The sequence below is a fragment of the Fragaria vesca genome, linkage group LG6, assembly GCF_000184155.1.
Source record: "Fragaria vesca subsp. vesca linkage group LG6, FraVesHawaii_1.0, whole genome shotgun sequence".
NCBI classification, from domain to species: Eukaryota; Viridiplantae; Streptophyta; class Magnoliopsida; order Rosales; family Rosaceae; genus Fragaria; species Fragaria vesca.
The window spans coordinates 26,399,436-26,418,557 of record NC_020496.1 but is presented as its reverse complement, the minus strand read 5'-3'; the positions used below and the strand labels follow the sequence as shown (position 1 = coordinate 26,418,557).

The window sequence follows — 19,122 nt, the reverse complement described above, 5'->3', positions numbered from 1 at the left end:
CAATCCCTTCCATCACGTTTTCGAGAGACGAACTTTGTGGCAAATGCTCTAACCAATTTAGGTCACAGTCTAGACCCTCGTTACAGTTGAGAGTCGAGCTTTCATGCCTTTGTTAGGAAACGATTAATACTAACTTCTTTATACCTAGTTGACCTAGAGACCCCCCGTGTAGTGTAATTTATTCTTCGAAAACAATACAAATAGAAAAATAAAAGATCCAGATTTGTCGACCAGCAGCTTTTGTTGGTCTGCATGACCATCCAATCAAGAGAGAAAATGAGAGAAAGAGAGAGAGATGATTAGTCGGTCATGAAGACCGGTAAAAACTACGGGTCGGCAAATCTGAATCCAAAAATAAAAGTCTCGAGAATCAAAACAGCAATAGACACGTGGCACGCAGCAAAATAGAGAGAGGGGAGGGATCCACATAACTACACAGTGACAGTTTATCTCATCCCAAAATTCCCAATCTCTCGCGGCAAACGCGATTCCAAACTCTCTCTCTCTCTAAAGGTTAGGGCTTTGCCTCCAAATCCACCACATGGCCGGCGCCGGCATCCACCCCTACCACCAGCAATGGGCCCCGGCGGCAGCCCCTCCTCCTCCCCCGGCCGTCGTCGCCGCCGCGCCTCCACCTCCTCCTCACCACCTCGTCGACAACCCCAACCGGCCCGCCAACGACGAGGTCCGCACCATCTTCATCACCGGTCTTCCCGAAGATGTCAAGGAGAGGGAGATACAGAACCTCCTGAGATGGTTGCCGGGCTACGAGGCCTCTCAGGTCAACTACAAAGGCGAGAAGCCGATGAGCTTCGCTCTCTTCGCCACCGCTCAGCAGGCTATTGCTGCCAAAGACGCTCTTCAGGTTCGTGTTTTGATGGATTGACTGTTTGAGGTGTTGATGATGCAGAAGGTTTTGAGTTTTGATTGGATTTTTGGATGGTGCAGAGTATGGTTTTCGATACGGAATCGAAGGCGGTGTTGCATACGGAGATGGCAAAGAAGAATCTATTTGTGAAAAGAGGTGAGAATGTTACTGAGTTTGTTGAATTGAAAGAGTTTGAATCGAAACGTGTTGTAGGTTTCGAAGAAGGAATCTAGTTCGTGATGTATTGTGTAACTGAATCAGTTAATGTAGTGGTTTTTTAACTGAATTTGATAGCGGAAACAAGAATGAATCTCGCTTATCGATTGCTAGTGGTGTTACAATGTGCTATCTGTTGGTATTGTAGGGATTGTAGGCGATTCAAATGCTTATGATCAGAGCAAACGGTTGCGTACTGGTGACTACACGCAGGCTGGTTATTCCAGTCCGGTGCCTTTTCATCCTCCGCCGCCACCTGTTTGGGGACCACATGGGTAAGAATATAACTCAGTCTATTTTGCTGCTGGAATTGCTAGTATTTTAAGTACCAGATATTATAACTGATTGTATCTTCGTTGCTCTACTGTTCGATGAAATATAGGTCCCTTTCCGGATTTTTGAGATTGCATTTACTTACATTTCTTATGTGAATGTTGCTTATGTGGTCCAGGTATATGGCTCCACCACCTCCTCCATATGATCCATATGGTTACCCTGTTGCTCCAGTACCAATGCCCCCTTCTGCTCCTGTACCAGCACCTAGCAGTTATGTACCTGTTTTGGTAATCCACTGAGCCATTTTATGCACATTTTTTGAGATAATTTTTAGAAGATAATTGTGGGATAAAACAAAGTTTTTGTTTGCTACCTGGTGAGTTGACATGATACCTTTAGAATGGTTCACAAGGTGTTTCTTCATTTATTGATGTTATTTGATATTTCTTTTTCTGGGGGTTGTGATAGCTGAAAATGATATTCATCTAGAGATATTTTCTACTTAATTCAGGAATGATCAACTAAAAAGGCGCATCTCAACTATTTTTTATGCTTGTGTTTCCATGTATTATGCTTAGTGGTAGGCATATAATAGATACAAGTTGCTTGAGTCATTCTTAAGGGTACTTGCTAGGATCATACCTAGGGTGGGTGCTTGCAAGTAGGTTCATTTACTACCAGCTGGTTCAATATTGGTGAGGACCGAGTAGTATTCTGAATTTTGTAGCACGAGACTCTTTAACTGTCTTAGAATGGGCTATAAGTGCCTTAGATTCGGCTTTCTTTTAGGCACTTACGTAATCATCTAGGTTTTTGGTTGTCTTTGGATGATCTCTTTGCTGCTAATTTACTTGGTATTGCCTAACAAGTTCAGCATAACTTGTAGTGTAAATAAGTTGCAACTTTCAGGGTCACCTTAAAACATAGATGCATACATTTCTGGTACTGCCCTGTGATTTTAGGGTCAAATCTCCAGGTTAGGCACAAACTTTTTTGGGATATAATTTATTGACATATATAACTACAAGATATACTTCAATGGGAAAATACTGTACCAATAGTCATCCAAACATAGTAATGTTAGGGATGCTAATATATTAACAAGATTATGGGAAAATTGGAGAAACCCACTCTTTGGTTGAGCCAATTGTCATCAGTCTTTGGTAAACTGATAATGGGACTGCTAGGAGTTGGGATTGCTGTGGTTCTGTGTTGGGTAGAGTTTGCTTTAATTTGGAGGAACTTAGGCTCTAAATGCGTTTTTTTTATACGGAAAGCCGAACCACACCATTTTGAAGCTGGGACACTTGAGAGAAAGAAAAAAGAAAGAATTGTAGAAGGTCTGCACCACTTCGGCAGCTTCAGAGACAAGGATACTCTTCCAGAAACAATCTTCTTTTGGTTGCCAGAGGGGTTTTCGGCCGAGCTCAATAAAGCCTATGTGAACACTTGTTCTATCTAGAAGTAGCAAGTCCCACTAGCCATTAGTCCATTACCACAGGGTTAGTCGCATTAGGTGAACAACAGTTAGCATTGAAAGGAGCAGCCAGCAATCTGCTCCAACTGTAATTTCTACATCTGCAACAAGAAGTAGAACTACTTGATGTAACATCTATGCACCTGTACTCAGCCTGCCCCTTTTTGTTTAGATATATGATCTCTATATTCAATATAAAAGGAACTTATATGCAGCTGTAAATAATTACTCATTAGCGCTAAGCATACATATTGCACATCTAAACACTGGAAGTTGCCTCCCTAGTTATCTTGGTCCCTCATATATGCTCATAGTACGATGGTCTTGGAGTTTTATTTGACTATTTCATTTAGACTTGTCAGTGTTATAATCATTTGTTTACCCACTATTTCTATTTTTGTTTACCCACTATCTCTGTATTCAATATAAAAGGAACTTATATGCAGCTGTAAAAATTACTCATTAGCGCTAGGCACACAGATTGCACATCTAAACACTGGAAGTTGCCTCCCTATTTATCTTGGTCCCTCATATATGCTCATAGTACGACGGTCTTGGAGTTTTATTTGACTATTTCATTGAAAACTTGTCTGTGTTATAATCATTTGTTTATCCGCTATTTCTATTTCTGTTTTTTATATAAAAATATATCTCCTCAATGATGGCTGTTCATGGTGACTGATGTGTGATAAAGCTTCTGATTTGTTCTTTTATGTGATACTCCCTTGTGTCCCGCAGAACACAAAGGATAATCCACCATGCAATACCTTATTCATTGGCAATCTAGGAGAGAGCATTAATGAGGAAGAACTAAGGGGTCTATTCAGCTCGTATGAATGTCTTATCCCATATGTTTTTTTTTGTTTCCTCTTTTTTGATAGTAAAGATGCCTTCTAAATAGACAATTTTCTGTTTTGTGTCATGATTTGGGGTCATGCAGACAACCTGGATTTAAACAAATGAAGATCTTGAGACAGGAAAGGCATACTGTTTGCTTCATTGAGTTTGAAGTAAGTTATAATTATTTGGACTTTCAAACTCTAAACACATTCATTAGTAATGTTTTCTTATTGAGATACGCAGTCTGAGTTCCTACGCTTATTCCGTGTTATCTAAACTGATTTTCTGCAAAACTTATGCAGGATGTAAACAGTGCCACCGCTGTACACCACAATTTTCAGGGGGCTGTTATCCCCAGTTCTGGTTCAATAGGCATGAGAATACAATATCCTTTTATTACTTTGTTATCACTGAACCTTTTGTTCAACTTTTATATGTATGAATTGAATTGCAAGCATGGCGACTTCTGGTGTAGGTTTCAAATATGTGATCATGTACCTTTTTTTTCTTTGGATAAAAAAAGAGTAAAATACAGGGCAGACAAGTAGTCCGCTTCAAAGAACTAAAGAGGGCAGCTAGCATGAGAGGCTTAGCAGCTCGTCTATTAATACTAAATCAAAGCTAAGAGGACTATATTACAGCTGCTTGCCAGTTAAGAATAATGGAAGAAAGATTTTTCTTAAATTTTTTAGAAATAGATGCCCAGAACGTGACTCTCTCCCACAGGTCTTCCCTCTCCACCCCACCATAGGTTTCAAATAATATTTTATTTCTTTCCATCCAAACCACCCAAACTACGGCTAGCACTCTACAGATCTAAGCATTCTGGCCCTATAAATTTTAGATTTTCATTCATGTGGTATTTGCTTGAATACATGTTTGTTTACTTTTACTGTCGGTCTCTAGTTAGACAGCTTTTTAGGTTTTTAGAATGACAAATAAGTTATATTATAGTGTATGTGGAGTTTTCCTTTATAAATAACTCGTTGACCGTGCTCATTTACTTTAGGAAATATGAACCGTGATGGCATCTTATCAAACAAGTTCCACAAAATTTCAGTTTTGTTACAAAAATTACAAATACCAGTATCCCTTAAAGAACTTCCAAGTTCCAAACGTATATCTTGATCTACTTCACCTAATGAAACATGAATCTTGACACTTTTATTTTTCTTAATTTTTTTTTTTTTTCCAAATAATGCTTGTAAATTGTTATTGTTATTCTTTTTGTGATTGATGATTGGTTATTATGTGCTTTTCCTTAACCTATAAATACATACTCAAAGAACCCATTTGGTAAAAGGAAGGATGGGAACTACCCTGCCCCTGCTGCAAATGGAGGTTCACCAGCTATGACATACCAGTAGCTTGAAGGGGATGTACTCTGTTTCTTATGCTACCGACAAACACAACCACATGATAGGATGCATCTTGCAGCGCATGCATCCATTTCATAGTCACGTCATCAGCATCATCATCTCTCTTCATGTGAATGAATGCAAATTGGCATCATGAACATACCATTTGGTCATGTTATACTGATTTAAGACATGCATGGATGTTAATTCCTGGATGTTAGGGGCTAAATTACTGTTATCATCTGTAGGATGAGTAATGCATGGGTCTGTTGATTTGTTGGATTTGAGTGTGTTTTGCTTCATATTATGTACATCAATACTAGGAATGCACATCTATCTAGACATGTTGCTATCTTACTTTCTACATAGGTTTGATTAATTCACTTAACTCAGCGAATCATCTGAAGGTGGGTCCTTGGTCTGTTTTTCATGGCATTACTTATGTTAGGATGTTTAAAAACTTAGGATATCACACCATTATCATGTCATTCCCATCACCACGACATTCTAAGTCATAGGTCATCGTTTAAGCGAGGAGCTAGTAGCTGTTTTAACATCAAGATCTTCAAATCATAACTTTTCAAAAAGCTGTTGGGAATTATATGCTGTCATTTATATACAGGAGTTTCCCAACAAAATGACAAAGCTCTCTATTCGTTTGAGGAGGTCCAAGGTTTTGCAGCTGCCCTTTTGTTTCAGGTAATAAAAGGTTACTCTCTGACTGACACCCCATATGGTGGTTAATTCATTCATCAAGCGTGCTATTTGTTTGTACGTCGGTGAAGCTGCCTTAAGATTAGAGGACTGACATTTAACTCTGAGTGAGCACTTCAGTACTACCAGTCTCAATTCCTAGTCTGTGTTTTAGTACACAAGTTCTAGCAATTATTGCTGAAATAATCGTTGGTCCGTGGGTGCTATTGATATCTTGTAAGTGAAATGAATTGTAGGGTGTGGGAATATACATGGAAAACGAAAAAGGATAAAAGAAAGAAACAGAATTGTGTTTTTGCATATGGAGTAGGTACCTCTGGAGAACAGTCAATTTTTATTTCACGTAATGTTTCAGATCTTTCAACCCTTGATTTTACAACTTTGCTTGCAATGAATTATTGCTGATCTATGTATTTGTTATGTTGATGTGCGTCTCAATGAGTGGTTTTTGTTGCATATGGGGTTATGAAGTATGGACTATTCTGGTTACAGCTGAGAATGTACGAGATAAACCTACGGGAAAGAAAAGTTGATGTTATGCAACCGAGAATAGGAAGTTGTAAATGCCAATTCTCAAACTTATATCAATTGAATATTGAAGGATTCAGAGATATTTCCGTCCTCTCAAACTTATTATGTTGAACGTAGAACTTGCTTCATCTTTATAAATGATAAATCAACTTCAAAATCAACATGTGTGTTAATTAGGAAAGCAAGATGGAATGAAAGATGAAAATATCGATTCCAACTATCCTTTTTGGTCGGGTGAATCATCTGTCGTTCTGCCTTGCAACAGTAGTTAACAGTGATGTTCGTTTCTGTCATATGCCATTGGTAACCCCAGCCCTTTTGACTCCTGTTGAGGATACCCCAATATAAGAGCTTTTCCGGTTTCATAGACAAGTAAACTGTAAATCTACATATTGTGCAGATGAGATGTTATAAATGGAAGTGATCGCCGGAAGACTATGAAGAGGTTACCCTCATATTTTGTCCAGAACCAGTCATTTTGGTGAGCTAGGGCCTTGGGGTTTTGAGGTTTTAAGGGTTTAGGTTATGTGATCAATCGTCTTTTCCCTTATAGCAGTTGTCTAAAGAATAGAAATTCGACTGTATTGGGCCTATTGGCATGATATCATCCATATTCAAACTATATTCGCTTCCTAGTCACCAAGCCATGATATCCGTCTGAATTTGGCATAATATCCGACAATTCACTTGCCCATGAAAGGGTGTGGATAGTTATTTCTCATTTTAGTTATCAACCATGAATCTCTTGATCACTAACTGACCAGATAAACACCACTTGTGCAACATAAATTTTTTTATTTTTGATGCAGAAAAAGAAAAATATTTCAAAGGAGAAGCCATGCAAACAACTTAAACTAGAGTAATACTAGATGAACTACTTTTTGGTGAATCGCTTAGAATCCACCTTATATGGTAGCTGATGTGGCATATCTATGTCATCATATTATACGTTCTAATTTGTATATTTCTGTTTTCCTTGATTACAAGAATTCCTTCTTTTTTCATTTTTTTAATCTTTCTTAGTATCTTTTCAATTCTATTTTTTTTAATTAAATCCTATTTTTTAACTTTCTTCATCGGACGTTTTCTTCACTCTCTCTACTCCGCCGTCCTCTCAAGTCTCAACCATAGGTGTCACCTCCTCCTCACTATCTTCTCTACCTCCTCTTCATTTGTATCTCCCTTCTTCTTCCATGTCCTATTTTTGAATGGCAACAACAAGTTTTATGAATCAATTTGACCTCTCTTTCTCTCTCTCTCTCAAAAAAAAGATTTCATCCATACTTAATCACGATGATGCTTAATACTAATGGGCAATACTTTTATCGATGATGCTTGTGAATCAAATGAGAAGCTATTTTGATCAATTAAGAAGGGGTGAGAACGTTGAGAAGAGAAGGTCGAGGAGAACAATGTTGAATGAAAGACATTTACTCAAATAAGATCAGAATAGAAAAAAAAATCATAATTAAGAAAATAGAAATAACAAAAAAAAAGTGATATTATGATCTGATGATATGGATATGCCACATCAGCTGCCACCGTGGGTTCTAGGTGGTTCACCAAAAAAATAGTTCACCTAGCATTACTTTTTAAACTATAAAAATCAAAATTAAAAGCCGTCAGAGTCAAGAGAAGAAGACTGATTTCAACTTTGCAAATTAGCAGTATGACTAAGATTTGCGATTGCATCGACTAGAAAGTCGGATTCTCTCCGAATATGTTGAAATTCAATAAAGTAAAAGTGACGTCAAATTATGATATCACTGACTATAAAAGAAGGGTGCTGAAATTTACAAACCCTTTTCTGCATTCTACACACCCTTGTGCTGCTTTTACGAAATCGCCCTTGTCTTTATTTGTCTCCTCCCTTTCATCCTTTCCCTCGAGTTTCTATTCTATCCTCTTGCTTCAGTTTCTTCTATGAAAATCAATAGACAGAGAGAATTTTGAGTTGTTGAGATGAAAATCAATTCTCTCTTCTCCTCACTCTCTCACTCCTCTCTCCCCTCCCTCCACCTACGACCGAGCCAACACCGCCAATTCGAAACCAAGAATTGCCGGGATGGAGCTACGGAGTATTAACCGGAAAATCAAGTAACGAATTTCCAGGTGGGCAAGAATTCAGTTTGGACCTCGACCTAATCCTTTTCGGTGGGGCTGCTTGTCGCCTTGCCGGCATCATTGAGGCGAAAGAAGCCGATGACTGGACAGAATCAGATTCTCGGGTCCTGGGGACGAGCAGCGAGTTGAGGTCCTCGGATCGGGGTCGAACGATGGTGGGTGCGAAAGAGTGAGGATCTTGTGGTGTGAGAGAAAGTATTCCTTGTGAATTGTGATCGGCCCTCTATCGTTAGAATTTGGTTGCAGATGGACTGGGAGGAGAAAGAGAGAGATGGAAAGGGTTTCACATCGTGAGAAGAGAGATGGAAAAAGAGGGGTAGTTTTGGAATAGAAATTTGTAAATTGATGAAAAAATATTAAAAGATTACTAGAATGTAAAAAAGGGTGCGTAAAGAGAAACTATACGTAAACGTCACCGAGGTCAAACAATCATTTAAAAAGAAAACCTTTGAATTAGTCGGTTTCCAAAATTTTTTGTACTTTTCTTTATGAAAAATGGAGTGCCGCCACCACCCTGACGTATGAATTTAAGAAAGAATGTTCTTTACTTTTGCCACAGTGTCTCAGTGACTAATTAGAGGGCTAAGATTCTAACAACCGTTTCGCTTTCCCTTGGCACTGCGGTTTCCAAGAAGCAAACTTCAGAGTGAAGTTGTTGACTCACATACTTGAACTTCCTAAGGAAGTCGTTCTTTACCGAGTGTCTTTTTCTAATATCATCATCCGTCCGTTCATCACAACCTGGATAGCTAGCTCTGCTCTGTATATATAGTCAGTCAACCTCACCAGCTTTGTCATTTCAAAGGAAATTCACTCTGTCTGTCTCTCTTGTGAGTCTTGTCTCTCTCTGTGTTACAGGTACATTCATCTCTTTTCAAATCTCGGTTCTCTCTGTCTCTAGCTCTATGCATGGTTTTATATATCTGATCACAGCTTTTCCCTTTGCCGTTAAAAGTTGTATGTGGCATTAGTAAATCTAGGTGTGTGCGAGATTTCGAGAAATTAAGAGAGCTATGGAACCAGTTAGCATGGGGATCAAATCAACCCAGCAATCTGCTGATCCTCTCCCATTCGCAAGAAGGTGTTTCAATTCTGCTCCTTTTGTTTCATATTTTTTTCTTGATTGTTTGATTGGTTGATTATTGTAAGGATGAGGAAGGCAATTTTGTTTTGAAAAATCGGAAATATATGAAGGCATGGAATGAAGTTTTGATATTGATATTGTTGATGTTACATGTAGTTACCAACTAGAAGCACTGGATGCAGCAATTAAGCGCAATACCATCGTGTTCTTGGAGACTGGCTCTGGGAAAACTCTTATTGCCATAATGCTTCTTCGGAGCTATTCCCATATGCTCCGAAAACCTTCTCCATTTATTTCCATCTTCTTGGTTCCCCAAGTTCCCTTGGTTAAGCAGGTATATGTATGTTACAACTTGCAGTATATATTGTTATTGGGATTGTTATTAGTTATACATGTTCATATACTTATGCATATATGCATATGCGTTTACATGACACCTGGACTATAGATTGTGAATCATTTCTTTTATTCTTGCCTTCTCTTGTAAATTTGTTAGCAAGCGGATGCAGTCAAAATGCACACCGACTTGAGTGTTGGTATGTATTGGGGAGACATTGGAGTCGACTTCTGGGATGCTGATATGTGGAAGCAGGAAATTGAAAAATATGAGGTTGGGGTTTTAAAAATGAATTATTCTTTTTTCTGAAACATTGTCTTCATTTCGGACATCTTGTGCTTTTAAATGGACCATGGGAGGTCCAAAAAGTATTTAGGTGAAAGCAGCATGTGCCTTAATGGCTTGAAGTTGCCAATCTTTAAAAAGACAATGATAGTCATTGTGTTACAATTGGTTGATAAAAATCCAGTTACAAAGAGATATCTAAACTTCTCTTTCAAAAAAAAAAAACAAGAAGAAGAAGAGATATCTAAACTCATTCTAACTTCAAACTTCAGTTTTACCTGCTGGTGTTTATTATCTTTCATTGCAGAACTCAAGTATTTTGGCAAACAGTACGATCTTTAATTTTTTGCTTTTTAATTACAGGTGCTTGTGATGACTCCCGCCATATTGCTTAATAATTTGAGGCATAGCTTCTTCAAACTAAGCATGATAAAGGTTTTGATAATGGATGAATGCCAACATGCGAGGGGTAACCATCCATATGCTTGTATAATGAAGGTGAGCTGTCTGTTGTTTCTATTTGGTGGAATTAACAAGATTGGCGCCCATATTTTTCCAGTCGAAAATGTATTTTAGCAGTGTCAAAAATGGTATTCGATTTGTACACTTTCGTTACCATTTCTGTTTCCAAAGCGTTAAGAAAATGGCATTTTGCTAGCTCTATTAAATAAGTTCTGTTTTCCTATAGAAAGCTTCTGGTAATCACCCCACCCCTATATTTGTTGCCCAAAAGTTAATGGCATATATCTTTACTAGGATATGATCAACATATATTAGTTCTTTAAACCTTTTATATAGCTCTATGATTACTGAATTAGCACGAGAATTTGCTTACATGTGTGACATTAACATTGTCATAGCTGTAATATAGAATTTAGTACCTGATAGTTACTGTTCCGTAGCTATGTTGCATACAAGTGTAGCACTTGAAAGATTTTGGTGATATACAGGAATTTTTTCATCATCAGTTACAATTTGGTCCCTCTGATCTTCCAAGAATATTCGGAATGACTGCTTCCCCCATAAAATCAAAAGGTATCTACCTTACGAGCATCAATTTATGATTAGATGTATTTTCTGCCTTTTTTTTGTTTATATATTTTTTTCTATTGGTATAGGCGGAAAGCAAGAATTATCCTATCAGAAAGCAATACATGAACTTGAGACACTAATGAATTCAAAGGTTGATTCTGTTCATTTCAGTAAAATTCTAAATTTCTTTCTGCACTTTTATCCCATCCCTTTCTTGATACCTTATTTATTTTCAGTATTTAAGTTTTTTAAGCATTATTTGTGACTGCTGCATCCTTCTACCAGAACTTGTTTAATGTCACTAATGTTTCCCCTATTCTGGTTTGTGGTTCAAGGTGTATACATGTGTTAGTGAAACTGTGCTTGCTGAGTTTGTACCAACTTCAACTCCCAAGTTTAGAACATACAGACGCTGGGAGATTCCATCTGCCTTGTATACATGCTTAACAAAGCAATTGAAGAACTTGAAAGAAAAGGTTTGTTTTATGTGATATCAGGATTGCTGTTTTACCTTTCTCCTATGATGATTGTAGAAATTGATTAAACGTGTCCATGGACAATGCTTGTCCATATAATTCACGTAAGGGAAGAGGATGGCTAAAAAGCTAAGTAGAGTATTCATGCTGCATTCAATTCTTAGCATTGAAAATGGTTTTTTAGGGGTTGGAATTTTGTATTAACCTCTGTGAATCAAAACTTGACCGGACATTGATGAGGCATTTCACTGTCTTTCCTTGCAGGTGGTGGACCGTCCATATAATTAAGAATGGGGATCCTAAACCCTATTCCTTTATTTCTATTATAGTTTGGAAAGCAGTAGAATGTTTCTTGAAGGGTGTACTGATATTTGGTTTACTGCTTTTCAGCATGAATTGTCGATAAGAAGTTTGGACCGTGGTGAATCTTCACAATCCATAAGCAAAAAGATGATGAAGTTCTTTTCAGCTTTAACTTTTTGTTTGGAAGAATTTGGTGTTTGGTTTGCTTCAAAGGTATATCAATTTGGGCTTCGTTTTAGTTGTTTTATGGAATGGAATAATTGACATTTTTGCTTTTTCATTTGAGAAACAGGCGGCATGGTGGTTTTCACACAGCGAAACTGACTTCTTTACGTGGGAGAAGCTAGATGTGATGGGTGAGAGAATTGTCAGAAGTTTCAGTTTAGAAGCCTACAAGGCATTTGCATATTTTCTACCGTCTGGTATGTAAATCTATGTTTTCATTTTTCTGAGTACTAAACTTACAGACGTGATTGTTTGTTTATGTTGTTTCCTTATTTCTGTTCCTTTCACATTTCACTTAGATCCAAACTGGACGATCGCTGGTGATGTCACAGACAATATGAACAAGGGGTTCTTAAGTTCTAAAGTTGTCTGCCTCATTCAGTTGCTTCTTGAATACAGGTTGGCTTGTCTTCTTCAGTGACCATATACATGAATAGATGTAGGATAGTGTAGGATCTTTTGAAAATTTTGAATGTGTGAAGGCTGGTTGTCAGTACACAATTTCAATGATGTACATTTTGTTTCTGCTGTTTCTGGAAGTGCTTTTGTTTCTTTTTTGCTAATTTCATTACAACACAATCACAGAAATGTGCCTCTCATTTATAATAGTAAATAATTGTTTGTTTGTTACGCTATCTGCTCACTAGCAGAATTAATTGTAATGATTCTTATTAATATTTGCACACAGGGGCTTACCAAATTTGAGATGTATAGTTTTTGTTGAAAGGGTCATCACAGCAGTTGTTCTAGAATCTTTGTTGAATGAATTTCTTCCTGAACATAATGACTGGAAGTCAAAGTACATTGCTGGAAATAACAGTGGGATGCAATCCCAAACCAGAAAATATCAGAATGAGATAGTTGAAGGATTTCGGAATGGCATGGTATGCTTACTTTTGTCAATTCAGAATTAAAAACACTTTCTTTTACAGTCTTTCCAATTTCCATGAGTGATTTTGATAATGATATGTTTCAGGTGAACATTATTGTTGCAACATCGATTCTTGAAGAGGGTTTAGACGTTCAAAGCTGCAATTTGGTTATTAGATTTGACCCTTGTTCCACTGTTTGTAGCTTCATACAGTCTAAAGGCCGTGCAAGGATGGAAAACTCAGATTATGTATTAATGGTGGAGAGGTAATAGTTCTACTTAGCTCACTCTCAGATAAAGCGTCATATCTGTTTGTTTGGGGGAATGAAACCATATGAAGTAATTGTCTCCTGTATCTATCCTGGTATCTTTCTTCTGTTGGTCAAACTTGCTAATAACTTTATTTTGGGGAAATATATATGGATTGTGCTGTTTTTTGTATATGTTGATTATTTAGGCAAATTTATCTTGAAAATTAGTTTGTAGACCATCACAACTTTGTTGCTTTTTACAGTGGAGATTTGAATACATATTCTCGACTACAAAATTATCTTACAAGTGAAGATATAATGAGAAAGGAGTCCCTACGACATTCTTCTCTTCCTTGCACTTCACTGGATATCGATTTCCAGAATGATGGCTCTTATAGGGTTGAAAGCACTGGAGCAACCTTGACCCTAGATTCTTCTATTAGTTTGATATACTTCTACTGCTCTAGGCTACCTTCTGATGGGTTAGTTCCAGGGAACACTATATTTTGAAGCATACAAGTCTTTTGTTCGTTAATTTTGAATAAAAGTTCTTTTTACATTCTTTTTCTAGATATTTTAAACCTGCTCCGAGGTGGGATGAGGAGACCTGCATTCTACATCTTCCTAAGAGCTGTCCAATACCTTTTGTTCATGAAGGAAGTGGTAAAGCTCTAAAGAAGATTGCATGCTTTGAAGCTTGCAAGCAACTTCACAAGATTGGTGCTTTAACGGATAGTCTGGTTCCAGATGTTGTGATGGAAAAAGCCCAACAAGAGTTTGGTAACTTCTTTAACTTTGTCAATGTTTTGATGGTCTCTTACACAGATTAAATTTTTAGTGTGAATGTTGTGTACATTTTTTTTTCTTTTCTAATTTTTTCGGTTTTCAATTGGACACTGATCTGATTCCCTCTCCAAACATAAAGGACAATGATTGGCTCCTTCATTTTCTTTTTATTTTTATCGTTTTCATCTGAACACTTTGTATGATTCCCCACCCCAGAAAGACAACAGAACACTCACTGACTCATACATTTATATTTATTTTGAAATTCTGTATGTGCAGAGTGTGAGCCTTATGATGAAGAACAATCATGTTATGTCCCAAGTGAATTGGTCAAAACTTGCTCAAATGATGATACTATGTTGTATCACCAGTACATAATTGTGCTGGATCAGACTTTTGACTATGAGATTCCAGTTAAAGATTTTGTGCTCTGCATGAGGACTAAGCTCGATTTTGAAATTGCAAATTGGCATTCTGAGTTAGAATTTGGCAGCGGTTGTTTAACAGTGAACTTCAAATATGGTGGTGAGATTCATTTGAATGCAGAGCAGGTAATGTTCACAACTTCATTTGGTTTGTAGTATTATATGATGCATTAACATGTAAGTGTTTCTGAGTAATTTTATCTGGCAGGTACTCAACTGTAGAAGATTTCAAGTCACAATTTTCGGAATTCTAATTGATCACAACTTGGATAAGTGGAATGAAGTTTTTGATGGACTTTCTTTGAGAGAAAGTCTTGGCGTTGATTATTTGTTGCTCCCAGGGACCAGAGTGAGACCTTCGATTATTGATTGGCAATGTGTTAGATCTGTGTTATTTTCACGTGGAGAATATGTTAAGGAACACATAGATTGTTCTCTACCCAATGGTTGTTCCCATGCTGTACAGACCAAAAACAGTGTGGTTTGTACTTGCATGATTCAAAATTCCTTGGTGTATACTCCTCATAACGGTAGCTTGTATTACATCACTGGGGTATTGGATGAGTTGAATGGGAACTCACTTCTGCGGCTTAGTGAGGACAAAGTTCTTACATACAAGAACTACTTTGAAGCACGGTACGTTCTTTTATTGGATAAATACCTAGAGAAATTTTCATATGATACATGAACTTCTGTGCAATACCAAAAGTATAAGAAGAATAAGTGAATACAGAAAATGGATTGTATTTAGTACTATCCTAGCACCATTGTGGGTAACTCAGGGAGTCTTCTCTTACTGCAGGCATGGGATTAACTTGTGTTATGATACACAGTCGTTGCTGAAAGGGAGACGCATTTTTCGTGTGCAAAGGCAGGTCCCTAGGGGTGGGCAGCAGACAGAAAAAGGTTCTTTAACCAAGTTTCATTTAAATATGGTCTGCCTGGTTTCTTCATTACTTTGTTTTCTTGCACTTTGAAAGTAATAGACTTCCATAATCTAAATTCTAAATGCAACTGTTATATATAAATATATTATCTTAGGTCTACGTATATATGATTATATATAGATCTATTATCTTAGGTCTAGGTTATTTAAGTTTAGTTGTCATCTCTCTTATCATATATTTAAATGCAATTTGTTCGGTTTTATATGTGAATTATAAAGGCTTACTGTCTAAATATATTGCATGGTTACTCAAATGAATGAAGTTTCTTGGATTTAACAATGCAATTTAATTTGTAAGAGCTCACCAGTCTTGCAATCCGCATTTTGATTTTTGAGTACAGTAAAATTGAATTTAGCAGATTTTGTTGGGGCCATTCAGTACAGTCATTGTCCGTCAAACTTAAATTTTATAGAATAGTGCTCAATGTGTTTTCTCTTTCTCTTTGCAGAATCAAAAGAAATATATGTGGAGTTGCCTCCTGAGCTGTGTTCTATAATCATGTCGCCCATATCAATCAGTACTTTATACTCGTTCTCATTTGTTCCGGCCATCATGCATCACTTGGAGGCTGTACTTCTTGCTGTTAATCTGAAAAGAATGCTTCTGGATCAGTGCTTGCCGAATGTCATTATTCCAACCATTAAGGTATTATAGTTCGCTTTTCGAAAGGATACGGTCTTAGACTACATTTAATGCAAATTGATAAATATTCTATTCCCAGTTTTTGTTTATAGTTCCAGTCACTTTTCTTTAAACAGATGAAATCAAATGTGGTTAGTCTACTGAAGCTTATTTAGTCTCTATACCAGTAAATTTTTTCCCGTAGGGTACTGTCAACGTGTGTTCATCACACGTTCTCAAAAAGAAAAAAAACGTGTTTATCACACAGGGTTCTACTTTACTTCTTCTGCCTTTGTAATGCATCAATAAATTTACTCAATTCTATCCGATATCTGATATTTGTAGGTCCTGGAAGCTATTACCACAAAGAAGTGCCAAGAAAAATTGCATTTGGAATCCCTAGAGGCTCTTGGGGATTCATTTCTTAAATATGCTGCTAGCCAGCAGCTTTTTAGGACTTGTCAAAATAACCATGAAGGCCTTCTAAGTGTAAAGAAAGACAGAATAGTTTCTAATGCTGCGCTTTGCAAGCTTGGTTGCGACCGCAAACTTCCGGTAATTATTTGCTGATAGCTCCATTTAGACTTTTAGTAGGAGATCGGATAAAGTCTTGCCTCTTTCACTTCGGGAGAAAAAAAAAAAAGGATTGTTTTTCATGACAAAAATATCACTCCCGTTTTCATAATGTTTTGATGTACAATTTTAGATAAGTCATCTTCTGCATTTGAACTGATTTGCTATTGTTTCATTTTGTGTAGGGTTTTATTCGTAATGAGCCTTTCGATCCAAAGAAATGGATTATACCTGGAGACTTTTCTGGACCTTGTTCATTAAAGGAGGAGTTGCTTTCTAGTGAAAGAAAAATCTACATCAGGGGAACAAGGAGGATTAAAAGCAAGAGAATTGCTGATATTGTCGAGGCACTTATTGGTGCATTCCTTGTCACGGGTGGTGAAATGGCTGCGGTATACTTTATGAATTGGGTAGGTATAAAGGTAGATTTTACCTATATTCCATATGACAGGAACTTTCCAGTGCAGCCAGAGAAGCTCATCAATGTCAAAGTTTTGGAGAAGAAACTTAACTACTCATTTCATGATCCTTCTCTCCTGGTGGAAGCACTGACTCATGGTTCTTACATGCTCCCTGAGATCCCAGGATGTTATCAGGTACCTACAGTGTGTTTGAACTTATTCGTATGTCAATCTGCTAATTCTATCTGATAAACCATCTATTTATCTTATGTGCCCATTATTTCATTCAAGTTCTTTTATCTGTTCGTCTCAAAGTATTTTCTTTGTTGTGCAGCGGTTAGAATTTCTTGGGGATGCAGTTTTAGATTACCTGATCACTATTTATCTGTACAACAAATATCCTGGGATGTCGCCAGGAGTTTTAACTGATATGAGGTCTGCTTCAGTGAACAATGATTGTTATGCTCGATCTTCTGTGAAGGCTGAATTGCACAAGCACATCCTCCATGCTTCACAGAAACTCCACAGGGAAATAGTTCACACAGTTGATAACTTTGAGAAGTTACACACAGAATCAACTTTTGGATGGGAATCTGAGACTTCTTTCCCCAAGGTTAGTCATGAGTGCTTATCGTCTTCATAGATGTTTCTCTGTTATATGTACAATTTCTTCGAAAATGAATGTTTATACATAGTGTTACAACAAGAAACTTTATAATAACTAACTGTCTCATAAGTGTCGACAATGAATTCCATTTTCTTTAGTTCTCAGCAGAATTTTCTTGTGCCATCTGTAACAGGTACTAGGAGATATTATTGAGTCTCTAGGAGGGGCAATTTTTGTCGATTCCGGATACGATAAGAATGTCGTATTTCAGAGTATACGTCCTCTCTTAGAGCCCTTAATTACTCTGGAAACGATGAGGCTCCATCCTGCTAGGGAGCTGAATGAATTTTGTGCAAAAATGCATTATGACATGAAGAAGCCATTAAAATCATTTGAAAATGATGTGGCTACCATTACTATTGAGGTCGAAGCTAATGGGGTCACGTACAAGCATACATCAAAAGCTTCTGATAAGAAGACGGGAATTAAATTAGCCAGCAAAGAAGTTCTGAGGTCGTTGAAAGAGAGTTCTCATTCATCAGTATGAACTATAGAAAGTGGCTCCTGTGAAGGATGTAAATCACAGTCGTGACATAGTGATGTATTCAAGTCTGCTGCTTTCTATTTTTCAGGTGTGCATTGTAGCTGCAAAATTATGGCAACATACAGTATGTGTCATAATTTGATGGAGGTATCATATATGGGTTAATGGGTATATATAGTCATATCATTGCTTTCTCAATCTTTAATTACAGCTAATTTATGAGTTACTGGAAAAATTAGTTACAAATCTTACGATTGACCATGTGTTGCTTTCAAATCTCATCTGAAGCAAATGAAAATGTCAATCCGGTATGCAGATGTGGTAACTTCTTCGGTTATAGGCAAGCATAGCGATTATGTTTTGACAAAGGTGCCTAAATGTAAATCATGGTAGGCTAGCTTGTTTTTTTTTTTCTGGTACAAAACCAGTTTTAGCAGTTCTGTTTTGACTACATTAAATAGCATAACTAATGACTCAAATTGATTCTTTATCCTTCTAATCCCATTGTTTACAGATAACTGACAATGTATTCTATTGGAAAGTAAAATCTGGCAGCTGAAGTACTACTAGGAGTTTCCATCTGATTACCTTGCTCTAGTGTCGCTGCCCTAGTCTTTAGAGTGAACGCTCCACCTGCAATACCTTCACCTCTCTTCCCGACACTTAAGCTTCCTACCTTTGCAGAGAAGATCGGCGCAAATCAGAGAGCTGCGGGCGGCAAATCAAAAGTTAAATACAATAATGAGATAAATAAATCAACTTACTTCATTCTTAAATAGTTTGTTGGAATCTGAGGCATGATTCTTCATTCTTCTCCTTTTCCCTGAAACCAATATTACATGTATAAATAAATGTACAAAAAGCAAATGAACTTATCAATCAATGCTATAAAAAACCCAACTAGAGTTAGAAAAAGTTGAATGTCACTGTTCTTCAGAAGCTAGGGATTT

The 19,122-nt window shown here is 37.2% G+C and overlaps 2 protein-coding genes across 2 annotated transcripts; both read left to right on the top strand.

Annotated features, from left to right (window-relative positions):
• The first annotated feature begins 541 nt into the window (after window positions 1–541).
• LOC101298043 (U1 small nuclear ribonucleoprotein A-like) lies at window positions 542–6,012 on the top strand. Its single transcript, XM_004303796.1, has 8 exons — window positions 542–865; window positions 949–1,024; window positions 1,233–1,359; window positions 1,536–1,647; window positions 3,576–3,667; window positions 3,778–3,847; window positions 3,980–4,062; window positions 4,954–6,012. The coding sequence occupies exons 1-8, from the start codon at window positions 542–544 to the stop codon at window positions 5,042–5,044; spliced, it is 975 nt and encodes a 324-aa protein (XP_004303844.1). The 3' UTR covers window positions 5,045–6,012.
• A 3,405-nt stretch (window positions 6,013–9,417) lies between these two features.
• LOC101296982 (endoribonuclease Dicer homolog 2-like) lies at window positions 9,418–18,660 on the top strand. Its single transcript, XM_004303795.1, has 22 exons — window positions 9,418–9,485; window positions 9,645–9,822; window positions 9,985–10,098; window positions 10,474–10,608; window positions 11,061–11,145; window positions 11,229–11,293; window positions 11,478–11,618; window positions 12,009–12,134; window positions 12,214–12,343; window positions 12,446–12,545; window positions 12,835–13,030; window positions 13,123–13,283; window positions 13,532–13,750; window positions 13,840–14,048; window positions 14,334–14,605; window positions 14,688–15,115; window positions 15,282–15,385; window positions 15,875–16,071; window positions 16,393–16,602; window positions 16,806–17,216; window positions 17,356–17,634; window positions 17,822–18,660. The coding sequence occupies exons 1-22, from the start codon at window positions 9,418–9,420 to the stop codon at window positions 18,173–18,175; spliced, it is 4,182 nt and encodes a 1,393-aa protein (XP_004303843.1). The 3' UTR covers window positions 18,176–18,660.
• Window positions 18,661–19,122: the final 462 nt, after the last annotated feature.